At 39.1% G+C, this 22,405-nt stretch overlaps 1 protein-coding gene across 1 annotated transcript in view; it reads right to left on the bottom strand.

Moving 5' to 3' along the window:
• Positions 1 to 666: 666 nt before the first annotated feature.
• Positions 667 to 22,405, bottom strand: part of LOC132311172 (uncharacterized) — a 46,206-nt gene continuing 24,467 nt past the window's right edge. Inside the window, exons 14-16 of the mRNA XM_059808939.1 lie at positions 15,264 to 15,408; positions 2,264 to 2,391; positions 667 to 1,403 (exon numbers count right to left, since the gene is read on the bottom strand). Coding sequence (XP_059664922.1) covers positions 1,263 to 1,403; positions 2,264 to 2,391; positions 15,264 to 15,408 — 414 coding nt within the window. The 3' untranslated portion in view covers positions 667 to 1,262. The remainder of the gene's footprint in view (positions 1,404 to 2,263; positions 2,392 to 15,263; positions 15,409 to 22,405) is intronic.

Below are 22,405 nucleotides of genomic sequence, written 5' to 3'. Positions count from 1 at the left end.
TGACTTAAGGAACGATGAACGTGATAAAATGATCCTAAAGATGACGAGGGTCTCAAGGAACAAGGAATGTGGGGAAAGTGATCTAAAGACAATGTGTATCACAAGGAATGGGGAATGTAGTAAAAACGAAACTTGAAGAGGATGAGTATCCCAAGGTACGAGAAATGTGGTAAAAGTAATCATACAGATGATGCGCGCCTCAAGAAATGTGTAATGTAGTCAAATTGACACTAAAGACAATGTGCGTCTTAAGGAACGAGGAATCTGGTAAAGTGATCCTAAAGACGATATGTGTATCAAAGAACGAAGAATGTGGTAAAAGCTCAAGGGACGAAGGAATGTGATAAAATGATCCCAAAGACATTGGTCCAAAGGAATATGGAAATGTGATAACAATGATCCTAAAGATGATGTATGTCTTGAGGAACGATGAATGTGGTAAGAGTGATCCTAAAGTCGAGATGTGTCTCAATGAACGAGATGATGACCTTATTCAAGGTGCCTTCGAATTGAAAGAAGATCCTAACAGAATGATGGGCCAAGAGGAGTCCCACAAGGCTGTAGATATGAATGACTTTATTCAAAGTGCGTTTGAGGAAGTTGTAAAAAGCAGTGTTTTGTTATGAAAATGCAATGAAAAATACTCATGCTCTGAGAGAAAAAGGAGTAAAATGTAACGAGAAATGATAAATACCTCATAGATTCTAGTCTGGCACATCATCGTAAAAAAAAAAAAAAAATCCAAGCTTCATGTCAAATGGGGTGAGCTGAGTAACCCAGTTGGTAGAGGCACTCGCTAAATTGTGTGGGAGCCCAAGTTCGAACTCGCCCCATCCTCCCCTTCCCCCTCCTTCCCAGTTATAAAAAATGCTTCATGACATATCAGCAGAATAATGTCTAGAAATGGCTCAGTAGATTAACAAATAAGGAGTCTCCTACTACAAACCGTAACTCTTTACAAACGTCCTATGTTTGATTTTCATTAGGTGCAAAAACACCCTAACTTAAATGATATATTTGATTTGCAATTGCTTGCACATATCCGGAGTTCATCCGAGTGTCCAAACAAAAAGTATATTTCCACTTCCACATCGTATCTGCCGAAAGAGAATAAGAGAGACTCGTATCAGTTGGGAACAAAAGCTCTGAAATTCTCAACATAGCAAAAGATTATACTCCGTATTATACATTAATTGCTGAAGCATAAATAAATATGACTAATGAACTATGTCACAGTAACAGAAGTATCACGCATTCCATCATTAGAATTCACTTTTATATTCACTCCATCTATACAAGTCATCTTCACTGTCACAAGACTTCACAGGACTCTGGACCTCCGATAAATTGGGTTCCATATCCTCAACTTTTTCCTGAACCTGCTCAGATTTTGCCATCTCCTCCTGCACAAATCAATCATTAAAAGGGGAGAATCAGGTCATTACTACAAAGACCAAACCATATTAACTATGAGGCTTCAACTAGAATGATATTACCAGCCATACATGCATTGAGAAGAAAAAAATCAAATCCTTAAAAAGGTCAGAGAGGCAGAATAACAAAAGGCCACAAGCACTAAAAACCAATTTAGTCCTAGCCAAACATTTTGCATTTAAATGAATTTCTGGTTGGGTTACCTGAAGTTTTCTAAAAAAAACAGTTCATTTACCTAATTATTTGACTTCACATTAAGATCTGTGTCCACAATAACAAGCTAGAGCCAAAAGCTCTGGTATAACCCAATTTCCGGCCTTCCTACAAATGCAATTTTTCTAACCTCTTGCTCGCATATATGTTATCACTTACGCCAAAAAGACGAAATATAATGATATGTTAATAAGAAATGAATAACTACTCTAGAAAAAATCTACCAATAAGCACTAATGGCCTGGATTGAGAATAATGCAAACGAGGAATATTGAGAGGCTATCGAATAATGTACGAAATCATTGGTCACTAAAAACTTACATGGGATGCAACAATTTAAAAGAATGCCATTAGCTTGAACAGATCAAATGACTTTTACAGAATGAACTCATTTGTCAAAATTCTCCAAAAAAAAGTCAAAACATTCTTCAAAATATATCTTAGGTGAGATCCACTAATAGTGAATGGAAGAAACCAAGAGCTTGTACTTGTATGAATGTACTCTACATATATAGTCTGCACGCTGCAGATGCATATATGTAATTTCCATGACAATCTTAAACCACACCTGCTATTGACCCATGCACAACAATAAGAAATAAGTAAAGAGCCATACATTAGTTTCGGGAGTCAACTCCACCTCCTGCTCTTCTGTTAAGCCATATGAGTCATCTCCACTGTTCTGTCTTTCCTGGGCTGCAACTTGCTGTAGGCGCTCAATTACTAGATCAAAATGGGAATGGTCTGAAAGAAAATTATAATTATAATTACAATTTCCAGCAAATTCCAACTCACAATATATAAAATTTCATAAAGCTTCCAATTGAAAAAAGAAAGTTATCTCCTTGGATTAAATTTTGGTGTGAATCAAGAAACTGCACGTGCATTCTACTCCGCTCAGCATATTTTACTACGTATGGTGAACCCAACAGACCTCTCCTGAGTGAGATACATGTTTTCATTAAACAAACCTGGTTGTATCTATCAGAATGCACATCGTTTAATTTTTTTCTGGGTGCAATATTAATATCAATATCAAACACTTTAAAGTTGATTCACCAAGTACCCAAGTCCCAAGGTGAGCATTCCCTTTTTATAGGAAAAATTACTCTCCCTTCCAGTTCTCGTAAGTTTTTTTGTCACCTGGTATGCTGATAATTTCTATAATCTGAAAGACAGGCAGGATTATAGTACTCTATATACTCTAATATGTGGCGTTGTATATGTAGGTTAACATAAATCACAGAGTTGGAATGTGCTGAGGCATTTCTAAATGTGCGAGTCACTCTCTTTAGAAATGAGAGCCAATTATAGGTGACACAATAAACTTCTTATTTTGCATGAAGTGACTGATCTGAGACTCATTCCTTCTCAAAATTTGCAACCTAAGCTTCAACAATGCATCTAGCAATGACCTCTTGAAATTGATTATATTAGAACTTATTACATAAAAACATAATACTAAGTATCTGCCACATCAGTTGAGCATTACAAGATGACGGTTTCTTAACATCTTTAAAGGGTGTGAATAAGAATGGCAATGGTGCGGGTTTGGGCCAGGTTTCCATAAAGCCTACCGGGCCTACCCTGCCCTACTAAACAAAATAAATTGTCTCATAACCATCCCGACCCTGGTATGGGTTTCATTTTCCCATCCCATCAATGCTTTTGAAGAGAGTCCAAAAACCTGTCCCCGCTCCGTCTAGCCCATTCCCATTTAATTTACGAGAACCTTGAGAGATGTGGAGGCTCACAGCTTTGGAAGATCAAAGATCACCGGTCATTGGCATATCACTGATTGGAAGGCTTGGAGGCCCAACGATTACCAAACAAAAGCATTTATAAATTGTCGAAAGGTGATCTTCAGCAATGAGCAAACCACGGGTAAGAAGTCTTGGAGACCAAACAATCACCACACAAAAACACTTACAAGTTGCCAACTGTTGCTCCGCGAATGGGAATGACTGGTGAGATCATGAGGGGGCGGAGGGAAAGGGGCGACTGATGAGATCATGAAGGTTTTTATTTTTAATAGAATAAAACTCATCTTGACTACAAACTAAATGGGGTTTTGTCATCTTTTTCTGTACCCGCCCCAAACCCTATTCAAAGTCCTGTCCGCAACCCAAGCAGGGTGGACAGGTCAAATTGCCATCCCTATGTGTGAATATAGCAACTGTTGCATGATAAATTCGAACTTTAGTCCTATTAAGTAAGTGGATTGCAAACCCTGCCTCTGTAGTGTGGATGGGCTATGGGACATGCCATTAACAGTTATGGCCGTCCTAAATTGCAACTGAAATCTGAATAACGAATCTGGCCAGAGTTTCTTGACCTGAATAAACATAAGATTGATGGATTATGCTGAAGTTCATCTCACCATTGACCCTTAATGAGGAAAAAGTTGCTATTATTCAATTTGAAGACATAATAGAGGAGCTGCATATGTAGGTGAGCATTGGTGGACTGCGCATCAGGCTGGAGATCCATTTGAGGAGCACTAGAAGTTCTATTGAGAGTATTCTTGCATTGGACTGTGCATCAGGCTGGAGATCCATTTGAGGAGGACTAGAATTTCTATTGAGAGTATTTTTGGAAAATTAGAGTATACATGCTAGAATATGTCGTTTATGTACAACTCCATTTCTAAGTATTCTTATTGAGTCCAGTCCTTAGCTTTGTATATTCTTGCTTTGGCTATCAACCATGTCCCTTTGTTGTTTTTGTCATTTTCCTTTTTGAGTTGTTTCTTCTCTCCTGGGGCATGCCCCTTGTACTTGTAAGCCTGTTTCTTTTAATAAAATCTAAATACCAAATAAGAAAATCAATGAACCAGAATGTTATAATAAACATTCAAGTTGAAAAGGAGAACAATCAAGTTTACCAAAATTGAAAGAGCAATAGGTTGTGTCCTATGTTTTCTATTTTGACAAGTACAGTAGAAAGCATCAAGGACGTGCAACCTAAGTCACACAGAGGGGGAGCGAAAGTGAGACCGCGAAAGCGCTAGAGTCTAATTTTTTTTAAAGCGGGAGCGTCTATATATTAGGTGTAAATAAAATTTTATCAGGTCATGACATATATATTTTATTTTTATTTTTTTATTTAAATCCAAATGAAAATATATTCATTATTATTTATTCCATTAATGATATATGTAATAAATTAGCCAACTTTTCTCACTAATAAATGTGTGATTTATTTGTAATATTCTTCAATTGGGAAGTTTAATAGTGGTATATTTTCAAAGATGTATAATTAATATATATATAATTAATATATATATATATATATATATATATATATATATATATGGTAGTATAGCAGTGCCATACAATTGGGTCACACGTGAAGTTTTAGTAATTAATGTATATATTGAGTAATAGTGTATGTAATAAATACATATATGGTAATATAGATGTTCCACATCACTAGGATTCTAACAAATTTAGCTGTATAAAGTAAATTCGTATGGAAATCGCGAATTAGGAAAACAAATTCATCAAGTCGACCCCCAACACCCTGTCCTGAGTTTCTTCTAAGAGTTATTATCAAGAGTTTCTTCTCTCTATGACTTTTCTCTCTACCCTCTCAGACGTTGGAGTCATCCACTCCGATGTCCTCTGATTCTTTTCTTTTATTTTGTCTGGTTCATCGTTCTTCATCAAAAAGCGGTGGATCTGAGATATGCTACGGTCTGTTCTCGATGTGGCGACACTTCCATGCCCCAACCTCAGCGGTGAGATCAAAAGTTTCTCAATCGACGACGGAAGGGTGTTCAGGGTTGATCATCAAAGTACAAAGATCTGTGAATCTGCTCTGAAATCCTGCCTAATCGGACGTAGCAGTCAGAGGATTGAGTCGTGGGCGACGAAGATTTGGAAGATATCGTGTGGGGTGGTGGTTTCATCCCTGCCTGACGGTTTGCTTCTGTTCAGACTACCTTCGGAGTTAGAGGCACAAAGGGTCTTGGTTTCAGGGAAGAAGAAATGGGGAAACGCTATCCTATCAATTGACGTTGGGTATTTCGAGGTGGGATGTTCAGCAGCGAGAGCAAGAGACAGGATAAGAAGGGTTGTGATGTACAGTTTGTCTTTCCATCTATGGTGCCCGAAGCTATTCGAATCCATAGGATATCTGTGCGGTGGTTGCAGAGGTGTGGAGGCGGACAAGATGGCGGGAGGTGAGAGAGTTATTCTATACGCTTTTTCCGGAGGTGCAATATTGAAGTTCGTCTTTGTCGAAGATCAGAGAGTGGCCTTTAAGGTCGCCTTGATGGAGGAATCCTCACCATTCATCCTTCCGAAGTCCTCTTACGGCACAACTGATGGTCCCCCCCTTATACCCAACGAGACGAGATTTTTAATAAGTCGCCATTCACTGCAGTTGTAGGTTCACCTCGGCCCTCAAGGACAGTGACGCGTGTTCCTCAACGCGTCGTATGCGAGGGGGGAAGGAGGCCTGCGAGTTGTACGTGTAACGCCCCCTTCCATTCCTTTTCAGGCTTACCTCGTTTTGAACTAAACACTGGAGGCCAACCACGTGGATGGGCAAGCAGTTATACAGATGTCCTTCATGCAGATTATGCTGGGCCTGATCTGAGTATTCGGCAATGGTTATTGGGACTCCGCCGTGTTATGGGCCACAGGACTCTAATGAATTAAAGAGGAAGGTCAAATGCGGGCCCAACAACCATATATCCATTTCTTTTCCAAATGCTAAGCCCAGCCTAAAGGTCCTGATAAAGCCCAGTGATTCAGCTCATGTTCTCTTACCTCCATAGCGTCTTCTTACGGCTCTTCTGCAAACAGATTGTGGACCTCGCCGGAGAAGAGGAGATGGATGCAAATTAGTGCAGGCGAGGCTAGTTTGAGCACAGGCGAGAAGACTTTTTGACATAATCAGTTTTGTACTGCTTTACCTGCAGCATCTCTTCCTTCTGTCCCTGCACTGCTGAATGACAGTTGCTCTAGATTCTCAAATCGGGGCTCTTATATGATTTGCCATGGTAATAGATGGTCTCGAAACGATAAACAGAAGTGGATCGCTCGCACCCCTTCTATCAATGACCCAGGTATGTCCTCTGTTCCTCATCCTCGGAGCTCTCCTTCTGCTCCTTTTTCTTCTTCTACACCTTCTTGTGGGGTGTTGAGGAGTGGTGTTGAGTCGAAGAAGGGTTGTGTGTTGCCAGTTGAGCCATCAGTGCCTGAAGTTGAGCTCGGATTGATTACGGAAGGGACGGTTGGCTACAGGCCTGTTCTCCCTGGTATGTTGACCTAGTTGCTTGTTTTATAAAGGAATTGTCTGAGGGGGTTAAGGTTTGTGTGGGGCGCGATCTTCATTTTTAGTTGACCAACTTCGGCTATGGCTCTGCTTAAAAAGCTTCGTCTCTATGTAGCTCTGAAAGGCCTTAATTGTTTGCCACTTGTATGGGTAGAGGCGAATGATCCTATCAGCTTTTTGAATCATGGTATGGGTGACTATGCTACAGATACGAATTCACAGAAAGAGTTGTATGTAAGTGGAAGATATAACGCAGCGAAGGTGATCAATGACTTGGTCTGCATTCGACAGGTCTGTTCTAATAAGCTTGTCCCATGATTGGAAATTGACCATTCTAACTTGGAAATGGTGGAACCATTGGCTGTCGTGCAACCCGGTTGCTCTGAAACGGCTGCTGATTTGGGTAAGGAATGGGTAGTTGCAAATATAGGAGTTACTAGTCAGTTGTGGGTGTCTCATCAGAGGGTAATAGTGATCAGGCGTTATCCATTCTTCATGCAATTGTGGAAGGAAGAGAGGTTGCAGTGACTCATGAGGTTGTGAATAAGAAGCCTTTATCGTCTTGGAAAGGGGAGCAGGAGGTCAAGAATCTTATCTCTTATGTCAGCTATGAAGGGAAGAGAGGGGCGGTGAGGGAGAGGGGAAGGACTAGAAGTAGGAGTGTAAGGAGGGATAATTTTATCTGGTTCTTAATGAAGCTACGAATCATTACTTGGAATGTTCGTGGTCTCAACGATCCGAACAAAAGGAGGGTGGTAAAGGTAGCTTTAAGGAAATGGGGAGCCCAGGTTGTTTATCTGCAAGAAACCAAGTTGGCTTCCATTTCTGATGGGGTTGTTAGGAGTCTTTGGGGAGGAAGATTTGTGGAATGGGATGCCCTAAATGTTCCAAGTACCTCTAGTGGAATTTTAGTTATGTGGGATTGCAGATGGTTGTCTCTGATGGACGTGTGGATGGGGAGGTTCTCTGTGTCCTATGTGTTTAAGATGGGGGAGGACAATTTCAGATGGGTTTCCTCTGGGGTCTACGGACCGGTTGTTGATAGTGATCGACCTCTCTTTTGGGAGGATCTTTGCCATGTTCAGAGACTGTGGTCTCTTCCTTGGTGCCTAGGTGGGGATTTTAATTTTGTTAGGTCTCCGCTAGAGAGGTCCACAGGGGGAAGGTGGTCTTTGGATAGGACTCAGTTTTCTGACTTTATTGATGATCATTTTCTCATTGATTTGCCAATAGAAGGTGCCTTTACTTGGTCCAATGGCAAGGACCAGTTACTTTATAAAGGTTGGATAGGTTTTTGATCTCTGGGGAGCAGGAAGAGAAATTCCCGGATGCTGTTCAAGCGGTTTTAGTAAGGGTCACCTCTGATCATGTTCCTCTGGTTTTGGATTGTGGGGGTTTGAGGTCTCGATGTTCCCCGTTTCGATTTGAGAATATATGGCTGAGAGCGGAGGACTTCCAAGGGAAAGTTCGGTCTTGCTGGGAGGAAGCAACGATTATAGGTTCTTCCAGTTTTCGTTAGCCCGGAAGTTAAGGGCTCTCAAACTCGAGCTTAAGAAGTGGAATAAGAATGTATTCGTGAATCTTGAATGGAGGAAGAATAGAGTCTTTGCTGATTTTTCTGAGATTGATCGTCTTGAAGAGGCGGGTGGGGATGTGGAGTCTTTACGCTCTAGAAGAGCCGCCTGTCAGGTGGTTCTTGCTGAGATTGCTAGTATGGAGGGGATCTCGTGGCGATAGAAATCTCGGGCTTTATGGCTAAAAGAAGGAGATTGTAATACTAAATTTTCACAGACTTGCTAATGCCCACAGAAGGAGTAATCATATAGGGCAAATAAGGAGGGATGGTATGAAGCTGTGGAGGGAAGAAGAGGTGCGCAATGGGATCGTTTCTTTTTATCAGAAGCTTTACACTGAGCCGTTAGCTTGGAGACCCAGGCTTGACAGCCTCCATTTTGAGGCTATTTCTGAGCTGGATAGAGATGGTCTTGAGATTCCTTTTTCCGAAGAATAAGTCCTAGAGGCTTTATTAAGTTGCAATGGGGACAAAGCCCTGGGGCCTGATGGGATTACTATGCGGTTTCTAATGGAAAGTTAAGAGGTGATGAGAAATGAGGTGATGGGTATATTCTAGGAGTTTCATTCTACTGGCGTCTTTGAGAAGTCGTTAAATGCCTCCTTCATTGCCCTCATCCCTAAGAAGGGCGGTGCATCCCTAAGAAGGGCCGTGCTTCTGACATTTAAGATTTTAGACCAATTAGCCTAGTGGGCTGCATTTACAAGTTCATCGTCAAGGTTCTTGCTCTTAGGATAAGGGATGTCACGGATAGGATAATTTCGGATTCCTAGAATGCTTTTGTTGGAGGACGGCAAATACTAGATTTAGTTCTTATTGCAGGCAAATGTGTGAATTCCAGATTGCGAAGTGGTGTCCCTGGAGTTTTATGCAAACTTGACACTGAATAAGCTTATGATCACGTGAATTGGAATTTCCTGTTGTATTTACTTCAGAGAATGGGGTTTGGAAGTAGATGGAGGAAATGGATAAAGACATGTTTTTCACTTGTAAAGTTCTCTGTTCTCATGAATGGGTCTCCTGCTGGTTTCTTTGGGTGTTCTCTGGAGGAGATCCCTTGTCGTTTTTCCTTTTTCTCATCGTAATGGAGGGTTTGAGCAGACTTATGAGGAGGGCAGAGGATCTCGGTCTTATCAAGGATTTTAGGTTGGGCAGAGATCTAGTCCATCAGTTGGAGATCTCTCATTTACTATTCACGGATGATACCTTGGTATTTTGTGATGCTGATGTGTCTCAACTTACATATTTGAGGTGCATTCTGGCTTTTTTTCGAGCGGTTTCTAGGCTGAAGGTCAATGTGGCTAAGAGCGTTCTTGTCCCGGTTAGGGATGTTCAGGACATTTCCTTCTTAGCCGCAGTCCTTGGGTGTAGGGTGAGCTCTTTTCCTATTCCTTATTTGGGTTTGCCCTTGGGGGTTTCCTCTAGGAGAGTGGGGAGCTGGGATCCTGTGATTGATAGGTATGTGAAGAGATTGGTAAGGTGGAAGAAGCAATATCTATCCCAAGGGGGGGAAAGTTACTCTCATAAGGAGCACTCTATCGAGCCTTCCTACTTATTTTTTATCTATGTTCCAAATTCCATGCTCTGTTGCCAAAAGGATCGAAAAGATCCAAAGGGATTTCCTTTGGGCAGAAGGGGCAAAGAGTTTAAATATCATCTCGTCAGATGGGAGCAAGTTTGCAAGCCCATGAAGTTGGGTGGTTTGAGTATCCGAAGGTTAGTTCCCTTTAATCAAGCTCTCTTGGGCAAATGGTTATGCAGATTTGGTAGGGAAAGGCATCGCCCTTGGAGAAGGCTTGTTTCATGATGTTTTGGGGAGGAGAGTGGCGGCTAGTCTACTCGTCCAGTCTCTATTGCGGGAAGAGTTAGTGTGTGGAAATTCATTCAGAAGGACTGGGATGTTTTCTCTTCCCACACCAAACTCAAAGTTCGTGACGACAGATGTGTTCGATTTTGGGAGGATTTATGGTGCGATGACCAGCCATTATCTTGTACCTTTCCCAAATTGTACAGTATCGCAGTTAATAGACATGTCTGCGTAAACTACTGTTATCGGCTTGGTAGTAGTTGGATTACGAGGGACGTCACTTTTGGCGTTCTTTTCAGGATTGGGAGATGGACAAGGTATGTGTTCTCTTGGATTTGTTGTATCGGCAGGACGCAGTTGGCAGAGGTGGTGATGATCTTACATGGGTCCCCTCTTCCCAAGGTTGATTTAAAGCACAGTCCATGTTTCTATGCCTCTCCAACTTTGATGGCCTTGATTTTCCATGGAAGACCATATGGCGTTCTAAGGCTCCACCTAGAGTGGCATTCTTTGTATGGACTGCTGTATGGGGCAAGATCCTGACGATCGACAATTTGAGAAAGATGAAAGGATGAAAGAAACCCTATTTTCTTCCACCATATTCTCATTAGCCACTCCCTTCTCTCATCTCCCACCATATTCTCTCTCTCTACCCTCTCATCTTCTGCACCCATGAGAAACCCTATTTTCTTCTACAAAACCTGACTCTCTCTCTTCTCTAACCCTAATCTCCATTGATCACTGCAGGATCATATTTTACTCTCTCTACCCTCTCATTTTCTACACTCATGAGAAACTCTATTCTCTTCTGCAGAACTTGACTCCCTCTCTAACCCTAATCTCCATTGATCATTTTACTCTCTCTACCATAATTTTCGCATCAAACCCTTAAGAAATTCTATGGAAAATAAAAAATAGTAATAATTTCAGCCCAAGATAATTGTTTCAGTTTGCCAATGAGTTCTTCAAGCCAGGCCCACTAGTCAACCTTTTCAATCATCTATGGTATGGCAGCTATGCTTTCTTCTAATCAAGCCCCTACTGCAACTCTCTCTTTCTCTCTCTAGTAATTGTATAGCAAATCATTTGTTTCGCAACTTTCATTAAAGTTTTTTGCCGTCACTACTCAAGCCCTCTTCTTCCAACTCTCTCTCTTGCAGGTAATATATATGTACAAACACACATGTGTATATGAATCTCTAAAATAATTCATTTCCTTACATTCTATTGTTTCGTATTTATGCTTTTACAATTTTCCCTTGTTTTCTTCTTCTAGGGCAATTATCCACCACTTAAAACCAATTTTGGTTCCTTGTGGAGCTATAACTCCATTCAATCCGTAAAAAAATATTTGGTCTTGAGAAATTTCAGTCACGGTTCAGTAAATCTTGTGATATCTCAAGGAAAACCCAAGCTAGAAACCAACAAAATTGATCCACCGAAGAAGTAGAAGACGAAGAAGAGGTTGAAGCTGCAGAGGAAGAGAGAGAAACAGAAGAGAAAAACGGCTAATAAGAGAAACCAAGGCATATTGGTGTCAAAGGGAACAAAAAAAAAAAAAAACACAGAAGTTTGTGAATGCTAAGGAACATTTTAGTAATAGGACAATGGTGAAGGTTATTTTGGTCCATTAAAATTAGTTAGAAAGGTTAAATTGGTAATTTCTTGATTCAAATGTGTCAATTCACGAGTCAGGGCATTTAGTATTTAGGTCATTTTACCATGTGTCAGAGCACTGACACAATGTGCAGTAGACGGGAGGGAATGTCTCTGTCAAAGGGAGCAAACCTTGGGGGGCAATAAGACACAAGGAAGTTTCATCTAGGTGTAATAAAGGAAACCTCAGCGGGTAAGATGTCAGTGTAATTTACCCATATAATAACCTGCAAGGAGTGCAGATTAATTGAATTGAAACGGCAAAACAAGAATAATTGAAATAATTGAAATAAAAAGGCGTTCAAGAGGGGAACGCATCCCTTATACAAAAGTGGAACTAGAACTAGAGATTAAGATCCAAAGAAGCCAAAAAAAATAATTAAATCTTCGGAAGAAAAACAGGACTTCCTCTTCACATAACTGAAAAGAGAGAAAGTAGACAGAATAATCACTACATATTTTTTAAGGAATTAGTATTATGAGTGACATGTATGACAAAACTTATTTTAATTTATTTTAATAAAAGGTGGCAGAAAAAATAATACTTTGAGACAGATGGCATTGGTCTATGAAGCACGGACATGCGTGGTAGGGCTGACGTACCAGTGTCGGACACGTGTCCAACACGAACACGCGTGTCCCAGCCTCGAACACATGTCTAACAGCCTTCTACCGGTGTCCTATTTCTTTATTCATTTTTTCAAGTCGGACACGCCATAAGATACGGCCGAGACACGCCGAAGGACACGGCTGGTACACGGAAGACACGGGTGTAGGATACGGCAGTTCAGATTAATAAAAAAAATGGAGGGGATGAGAGAGAAACTGGAAGGGAGAGGGGAAATCAACAAAGAGATGATGAAGAACCTGATGATCATGCTCTAGTTGGTGTGGATCAATCGAAGACAGAATGAAAAAAGAAATCTCTTTTAATTGTTTGAGTGAAAATTTGTTTGCATATTCTCTAAAAATAAATCAATAGACGAAGGAGAAGGAAGATAGAAAGTTAAGAGAAGGAGGAGATGGCGTCTGGCCAAGAATTCCGATTCTGCTAGGGTCTCTCTCATCTCGGTGCGAACAGATGTCAACCAGAGGTTTGATCGCCTTTTTCTTCCTCTGTCAGTGGTTATTGGTTAATAAAAGAGGAATTTCATCTTGAAGAGAGAGAGTCAGTCAAACTTGGGAAAGAGGAGATAAGATTGTAAACTTATCTTCTGTGTTTGGTTACAAAGTTAAAACTATTCTAGTATTGATACAAATTCTAGTATTGGATATAAAGATATACTACATATTTATTGTTTGAATTTTAATAGAATTTGGATTGGACTTAATTTAAATGGATCATGTCTATTAATGTAAATTAAAAATTAAGAGAAATTAAAATTTTATATATAATAAAAATATATATTATTATTTTATTACCGTATCTTTGCCGTGTCTGTGTCCAATTTTTTTGAAATTTGCCATATCGCTGTGTCCGTGTCGTATCGTATCCGTGTCCCGTGTCGGTATCCGTGCTTCATAGGCATTAGTTTTGGATCCCAGTGTTGTCCTTTTGATTACACTTCTTTATTCTTTTGGGTAAATGAGCGGTATTGTAATTTAATGGATTGTCTTTTGGTTTTTGTGGATAGCTTAAAGCTATAGTGGCGTCTTGAACGGCTGTTGTCTTCTTGGGAGCACTTCCCTTTTGAGCGCCTTTTATAAAATCTTATTTATAAAAAAAAAAAAAAACAATTATTATTATATTATTTTTTTTTTTGAATGTTTAAATGGCAATTTGTAGTAACATAATTCTAATTTTGAGCTAATTACAATTTTGTTATTGCAAACTACACCCCTATGAACAGAATAAACAAAACATATCAAGTGCTAAACTTTAAGAGAAATGGGGCCATTCACAAATCACAAGTGGCGGCCTTAAGCCAATGCCTCAGTGGCCAATGGCTTGGGCTGGCCCTGAACAAAACAATGTGCATCAATGCTATAGAATGGATCACGCTTTACTCCTCCCTAATAAGCACAAGACGGACAGCTACACCATGTTACCCAAAAAAGAACTTGGCCTATCACTAATATAACATTTTTCCCAAAAAGATTGATCAGCTATTGTGAGTCCATCATTATTGGGCAAACGATTAGCATAACATCTCCTTGGATTTGGTTTAATACTAGTGCACAATCACTAGTACATTTCTATAGCACTCAGCATGCATGTCACCATTAAACAAATTAGAGCTTGTTCTACGAATTTACAGTGCCTACTGAATCTATCAACAGTATGACAATAGCTTCATCATATGATTTTCAACCATTTAACTACAATGCACTACCCCTTTTTTTTTTATAAGTAAGAATGCACTACCCTAAGAAGCACAGATGCAACAAAATGCTGACACAACACGTCAAATCATAAAAAATTAAGATGAGAACACAGCGGGGACACGTTGACTAATAAATATATGTTTTCATATTTGATTCTGTATTTTAAGAGTAATTTCATTTCCATCAACCTAACAATGAACATTTCACAAATCATAATAATTAATGAGCTATAAAGATAATCAGTTTATCATTTAACGAACGACACAATAAAATGTACTCCACAACAACAACAATAATTGTTTTTTAAACCAAAATTTTTAAATATTTTATGTCATAAGCACCATGTTATTAAAAATGTTCAGAGTAGTAATCATATTTACACTTCTACCCATCTTTTTTTCCCCAGTGAATGGGCGTATGTATTATTGATTAAAAGTAATATGGTAGAAGGATAATCAGTGAAGACATACCATCACAATGAAAGCAATACAAGAAAAGTAAATACGCCTCTAAAGAAGCTAGTAAAACAAATTAGAAACAGAAGATCAAAACCCATCTTTCTTTTTCCAACTTTCTTAAAACTCCCTAACAAAGCAACACGTGTGTCAGACAGGTGTCCATGGCGTGTCTGTGCAGTGTCTAACGTGTGTCAGTGTCTAACACGGATTTTTTGACGCTTTAGGTGAGTCAGTGCTTCCTAGGCACTATCATCACCCCACCCAAAAGAAAAAAACCAAATTTTTTCTTGAGATGTGGGTGTCTACACCCTTTGGAACAAAAATAACTGAACTTTATCATCTAAAGTTTTATATAAAAAGCATAATCTCTGGTTTAGCGCCTGCAATACTATACCTTTAAATTGTGGGGCTCAAATCGTTTATCAAATGTTGGACTTCACACCTCTAGAAATTATATAAACACTTGTGCTCTCATAAATTAGAGAGAGAGAAAATCCAAAGAACAAAACTTTACCTTTGGCGCGATTAGTTAGAGCTTCACAAAGCCTCAAGGGGTGCTGACGCTCTTCTTTCTTGTATTTCAACTTAACTTGCCTACGTGTCCGATCAGGGAAAAGTTGCTGTATCATTGATAAATCTGTACCAAACTGCTGCACAGCCTAAAGAACAAATCAAACAAAACAGTAGCTGAAATAAATCAATGTAGCGGAGAGGAAAATTTAAAAGCCTATTCAATTTGAGCCTACAAATATGCAAGTGGTTTGATTGGAATCCATGCAGATGAGACATCAGTAGACATTAGATGAGTTGAGGCTTAGAATTTTTTTATCCACTCTCTTTGCAATACTCGTGTAATAGCCATTGTGCCACATACAGAGGATCAGGAAATACATTTGTTTCCTCTAGGAGCGAGCCCCTTTTGAGCGCCTTTCTTCAATATAATCTTACTTAACCAAAAAAAAAAAAAAAAAAATATTGGTTAAACTGCTTTCATTGCATTTGACAAATTATCAGTCTGAATTGGGATTATTAATTCTTATTGAAGCCTTATTCTCCAGGTAAGGAACATAGGTCCAACTGTAACCAGTTTGCAACAATCACACGAGAAATCAATACAGTATGTAAGGCAATAAATCCACATATTTTCCACTTTGACGTGTGTTGAAAGAAAAATAAAGTTGAAGAGAGACATTAAAAAATGAAGAACACAAGAATATAACGTGGTTCAACCACTAGGGCTTACATCCACGACACACAAAGCCCAAAGGGCTATATCTCTTTCATTCCATTCTCTCTTCATTTTGTTTCCAATAACCACCTCTATTTATAGGTGAATTGGGGAAGACTTGTAGCTAAAATAAAGGAATTACACAAAAAGTCAAATACAAATATGGCAACAACTTGTTGCCCAAGTATAGCAACTTAACATTCTGTCAAGGAGTGATTTGAGGGCTTAAATCACTCGTCTAACTATTCTCCAACACCCCCCCTCAAGTTGGTACACAGATATTTAACTCGAGTGTCCAACTTGAAATTAAATATGAAGTTGTCGAGAGTCTGAGATGAGTTGATCCAAAGATCCGAAGATCCGAGACGAGTTGATCCGAAATTCCGAGATGAGTAGAGTATAGAGTAGGGTATTATAAACCTGCTCTGATACCATGTTGAAAAAAAAATAAAAGTTGAAGAGAGACATTAAAAAATGAAGAACACAAGGATATAACGTGGTTCAGCCACGGGGGCTTACATCCACGACACACAAAGCCCAAAGGGCTACATCTCTTGCATTCCATTCTCTCTTCATTTTGTTTACAATAACCACCTCCATTTATAGGTGAACTGGGGAAGACTTGTAGCTATAATAAAGGAATTACACAGAAAGTCAAATACAAATATGGCAACAACTTGTTGCTCAAGTATAGCAACTTAACATTCTGTCAAGGAGTGATTTGAGGCTTAAATCACTTATATAATTACTCTCCAACAATGTGCAACCTTGTATACCAAAGAATAATAGGATAATTGGATTATGCTTCGTCTAGTTAATAGCAATTCCAATTGATCACTAAGAAGGGAGCATCTTTTAATAGTTTAATGGATTAGTCTTGAGAATATATGACTATCATCATAAGGGTTCACCATAAACCTTGAGCATACCAAGTAAAGGCTTGCCAAGTTCAAATTTTTGCCTAAATAGGTTTGGCTGCTAGGGGTTCATAACTTTAGAAAAGGAGTAAAAAACACTGAAGATCCTAAAACAATGTAGCCATTGTTCAACAGCACCCTAGTGCTATTTGATATAAGTTATCTCATCCCAAACAATGATATACTTATGTTCCAGATAATTAGAATGGAGGAACAAAAGACATTTAATATTATATCTACAGGTGTATTCTTGGGATGTGTTCCTCTTTTGAACGCTTTCTAACACATTTACTTATATTAAAAAAAAAGGTTAATAATTCATCTACAGAGGCAATGTTAGTATAGTGAAATGAATTCTTGCACACAATTGTGAGATAACCAACATCATCTATATTAATAGAAAGTTGATAGGAAATGCTGCAACTTTAAGGTAATGTTTCAACTTTCATGTATCATCTTCAATTGAAGAAAAGGGTCTTAAATTTAAGACCATGTTATTCACATTCGAAGCTCTAAAGCAAGCTATACTAGTTATAAAGGCCTTTCCATGCAAGTAAAATTATCACATTGCTGCACACTTTTTCAATCTACATTCCAAATAACATCATTCTCAAGAAGCCGTAGGTATCTTGAGCCATATTATTTCTATTTTCATGTCTTTCATTGCCAAGGCAACTTTAAGAAATCAGTGTGGTTCCGTACCAACTAGTGACTTGAACCTTCCAATTAAAGAGAAATTAATTGGTATTACACACTTAAAAATATAATATACTACATACAAGTGTAATGTATGATGCTATTATTCTTTAAAAAGATGCTCATTAATAATTTACACTTCGAAGGGAAAAGCGCCATAAAAAAAATACTCCTTTTTTTTTTTGTTTTTTTGATAAGTAATAATTGAAACAAAAAGGCGCTCAAGAGGGGAACGCACCCCTTATACAAAAGTGGAACCGGGGTTTAAGGCCCCAAAGAAGCCAAAAAAATAATTAAATCTTCGGGAGAGGAACTGGACTTCCTCTTCACATAACTGAAAAGAGAGCGCATGATGTGAAGTTTCAGAATCGCAAAAGACGATTCTTTCCCTTCGAGCATTCTACTATTCCTCTCCTTCAAAATGCACCACCAGACACAATGTGGTACACTCTCCAATAATCGCGAACAGCACTACTCACACGGCATCCTCTCCAAATACGAATCAAATCCTTAGGATAACGAGGCATAACCCAACACATACCAAACAAACAAAAGATAAGATTCCAACAATCCCTCGCCAAAGGACAATGCATGAGAATATGAGCAACTGACTCACCATCTTGTTTGCAAAGGCAACACCAGTTAACAAGACAGTTGCCCCTTTTCCTTAGATTATCAATCGTCAGGATCTTACCCCATACAACGGTCCAAACAAAGAATGCCACCCTATTTGGAGCCATAGAATGCTAGATAGTCTTCCACGGAAAATCAACGATATCAAAATCAAAAAGACATAAGAATAAGGATCGAACTTCGAAGTGACCATGGGAAGAGGGGATGTCATGTCATCACAACCTCTGCCAACTGCCTCCTGTCGATACAGCAAATCTAGAAAAACACATACCTCGTCCAGCTCCTAATCCTTAAAAGAGCGTCGAAAGTGCACGTCTCATGGTTTCATGCAATATTGCATGGTGACCCCTTAGGTATTGGCCGTAAAAAAATAACCATTATCTATAAAAAGTAATGTTGATAATCCCAAAATACCCTTTCATTATATATACACAATATAATATATGTATATAATATGTAATATGAGTTTTTCTTCGGTATCAATTTTGAGTTTTTCTTCTTCAATCATTAAGGATGAAGGATATGGATGACCAATTTGGGTACATTTGTCAGATACATACTCCACACCCATACCTACGTCATGTCATGTGTTGAGTGAATAGGAGAACGTGTAACACAATACTATTTGGTTGTCCTTGTACCTAGTCACTGGGACAGTCAAAATTCAAATTAGGTTATTTAACAACCGGGGCATGATTGAGTTAAGCTAAAGTTTAATGGCTATAGAAATGTGCAACAATGCACCAACTCTAGCAAGGTTTTCTTTGGAGCCAAACCTGCAATTTTCCAAAGGAAAACGCATTGCCCGTGTCAGGGTGCTTACAGAAGTGCCATCCAAAACATCCATAATACATGCAGCCAATGAATATATATCATGTCTCCTGCATTTCGAAATTTGAATATGTTTGTGTGTGTGTGTTTGTATAGATACGTCATACATGCAAACTTACTACCACTGCTCTTTCTCTTTTGCTATGGTGGTGATTCCTACTACAAGTACAACTCAATGTGCATGCAAATTAAGAAAGGGTGGAGCCAGCATGGCCCCAGGTCGGACAGGTGCCCATACCCTGACTAAATCATCATATTTAATGACGTCATCATGATGACGTCATTCTCCACTCACATGAAATAGTTGGACACATCCAACTTTCGAACTACTTATCATTATTTTTTCTGTAATTCTTTATTTCTTTTCTTTCTTATACTTCTTTTTTCTCTTTATTTTTCTTTTCTTTCTTTCTTTTCAAATAAATTTGCGTTCTCTTTATTCGGTAAAATCTTAAATTTTTTGAACAAGTTATTTTGACCATATATGCTTAACAATAGTCTTCTAAGATTAATTATATATAATTAATATACCTGGTTCATTTAATTATTCAATCAGATTTCAGTTTTTTTTCCTTCTATCATCACAGCTGAAGTCTGGATGACCAATTTGGGTACATTTGTCAGACACATACTCCACACCCACACCTAAGTCTTGTCATGTGTTGTTGAGTGAATAGGAGAACATGTAACACAATACTTTTGGTTGTCCTTGTACCTAGTCACTGTGACTGTCAAAATTCAAACTGGGGTATTCAACAACCAGTGTATGATTGAGTTAAGCTAAAATTTAATGGCTACAGAAATGTGCAACAATGCACCAACTCTAGCAAGGTTTTCTTTGAAGCCAAACCTGCAATTTTCCAAAGGGAAACACATTGACCGTGTCAGGGTGCTTACAGAACTGCTATCCAAAACGAGTACAACTTAAAAAATCTCTGAAGAGAAATGGACAACAAAGTCAAAACAATCTCCCAACCTCTCCAACAGTATCATTTCCTTCCCTCTCCACATTTACACAACAACTCAATGCATGCAACCCCCTCCCCCTTTCCGGTATATAGAAAGATTGGTTAACTATTTGATAAAGCAGAACTATCTGCATTTTTGCTAACTTTAACTCAGAGGTCAAATGATTGAAACTTGGCCCTATTATCCAGGATAGAAAAAACAAACATAAATAATTTGTGCAGCAGTCTTACTCATCTGTGAGTAAACTCTGCCATGCATGGAAATAGAAAAGCTTTTTGCTTTTCCAATCTGTCAGGTCAACAGAATTTGAATTGACAAATTTCATAGAACCAAACTTCTTCTTCTTCTTCTTTTTTCCCCACTAGTTTAGACTAGAAATTTTAAAAGTTAGTAGTGTTAGTTATTGCATCCTACTCATGGTTGAAGGAATTTGAAGCTACACTCAAGGGTAAATGCATAATCTTCTACAAGGATAAAAATGTAATTTAGCACATTGATACACTCACCAAATAAGACATGGTGAATGCATGATTAGGCTTTCGAATTTCTACATGTTTTAATTTGATTTGATTCCAAAATATTTTCAAATATACACAAAAGTGTTTTTGGAAACTTCCTGTTCTAAATTTTTCAAAATTAAACTGCAGTAGACTTCAATCGAATCGAGGGCCACTGGAGTTGTGTCGATCGATCGACGTACTCTTCAATCGATTGAGCCCTGTGAAAATTCAGTTGTCTTTTGCAATCATGCTAGGGAAGAATACCATACAACTCATATATGCAAACATATTCATACACACAGCTTTGTTGTGAGTTCTAGAGTTGCATCATATTTTCAATTTCTATTCATGATACTTAGTAATGGTGAGTTTTTTTTTTCCCTAGTTGGTACTCACACACACTTGCCTCCACCGAGGTTTAAACCCCTGACCTCCCTTTTGGAGGTAGGAGCCTGGTACCGCTAGGCCACTAGCCTGTTGGTGTAATAGTGAGTTTTCTTCACTGTGTTTTCACATCTATTGCTGTGTATTACAACTAAAGAGTTCTACATAATACTCAATTCATCGCTCAGAGATTTAATTGGATGACTAGTGGCTGATCAATCAGAGGAGCAAAATCTGTATCGTATGCCTAAAGGCTCAAGGAAAGTTTGGTGGATCAATATGTGTCAAAGATGTATCGAGGGATTTCTAGGGTTTTTGAAAACTATAACATAAGTACTAATCTTTCTTTCTCATGTTCGATTTGCTAGCTTATAGACTAAGGAATGTTCTGGATGATATCATTTCGGAGTCTCAGAATGCTTTTATTGGTGGGCGTCAGATTCTTGACTCAGCTCTTATTGCTAGCGAATGTGTGGACACGAGGCTAAGGAGCAGTGTCCCAAGGGTTCTTTGCAAGCTTGATGTTGAGAAAGCCTATGATCATGTGAGTTGGAAGTTTCTGTTGTATTTGATAGAGAGAATGGGGCTTGGGGACAAATGGAGGCATTGGATTGAAGCCCATATTACTTCAACTAGATTTTCAGTGATGGTCAATGGGTCTCCGACTGGTTTTTTTGGTAGCTCGAGAAGTCTGCACCAGGGGGATCCATTGTCTCATTTTCTATTCATTATTGTTATGGAGGTCTTGAGTAGGTACTGTAGGTTAATGGGGAGGGCGGTGGAGTTGGGTTTTATAAAGGGGTTCATGGTTGGTGGCGATTCTGCTCATCACCTGGAGATATCTCACTTATTGTTTGCGGATGATACTTTGGTGTTCTGTGAGGTAGAGGTGTCCCAGATGAGGTACTTAAGGTCGGTGTTGGTTTGTTTTCAGGCGGTCTCAAGCTTGAAAGTGAATGTAGGGAAGAGTGCTTTGATTATAGTGGGGGAGGTGCATAATATAGGTGAGTGAGCCTCTGTTCTTGGATGTGGAATTAGTAGTTTTCCAATTACATACTTGGGGTTACCTTTGGGAGTTTCTTTGAGAACCTTGGGTGTTTGGGATCCGGTGGTTGAGAGGGTTCAGAGGAGATTGGCAGGAAAAAAGTAGTAGTACTTATCGAAAGGAGTGAAGGTCACTCTTTTGAAAAGTACGCTTTCAAGTATTCCTACATATTTTCTATCTCATTTTCAGATTCCATTAGTGGTTGCTGTTTCGATTGAGAGGCTTGGGGTGGTTTACAAGGCGAGTTTAAGTATCACCTTGTCCATTGGGAGCAGGTTTGTAGGCTGATTCAGTCTGGAGGTTTAGGGTTAAGGAGGTTGGTGCAATTTAACAGGGCGCTCCTAGGTAAGTGGTTGTGGAGGTATGGAGTGAAGGCTGTGGAGGAGGGTTATTTTGTGCCGGTTCGGGGGGGGGGGGGGGGGGGGGGGGGGGAATTGGTGAGGATTCCTGGTG

Source organism: Cornus florida, unplaced genomic scaffold, assembly GCF_030987335.1.
Source record: "Cornus florida cultivar Cherokee Brave unplaced genomic scaffold, ASM3098733v1 CherokeeBrave_3.0.0_Hap2_Chr06, whole genome shotgun sequence".
Lineage (NCBI taxonomy): Eukaryota > Viridiplantae > Streptophyta > Magnoliopsida > Cornales > Cornaceae > Cornus > Cornus florida.
This window is presented reverse-complemented; position numbering and strand designations above follow the sequence as displayed.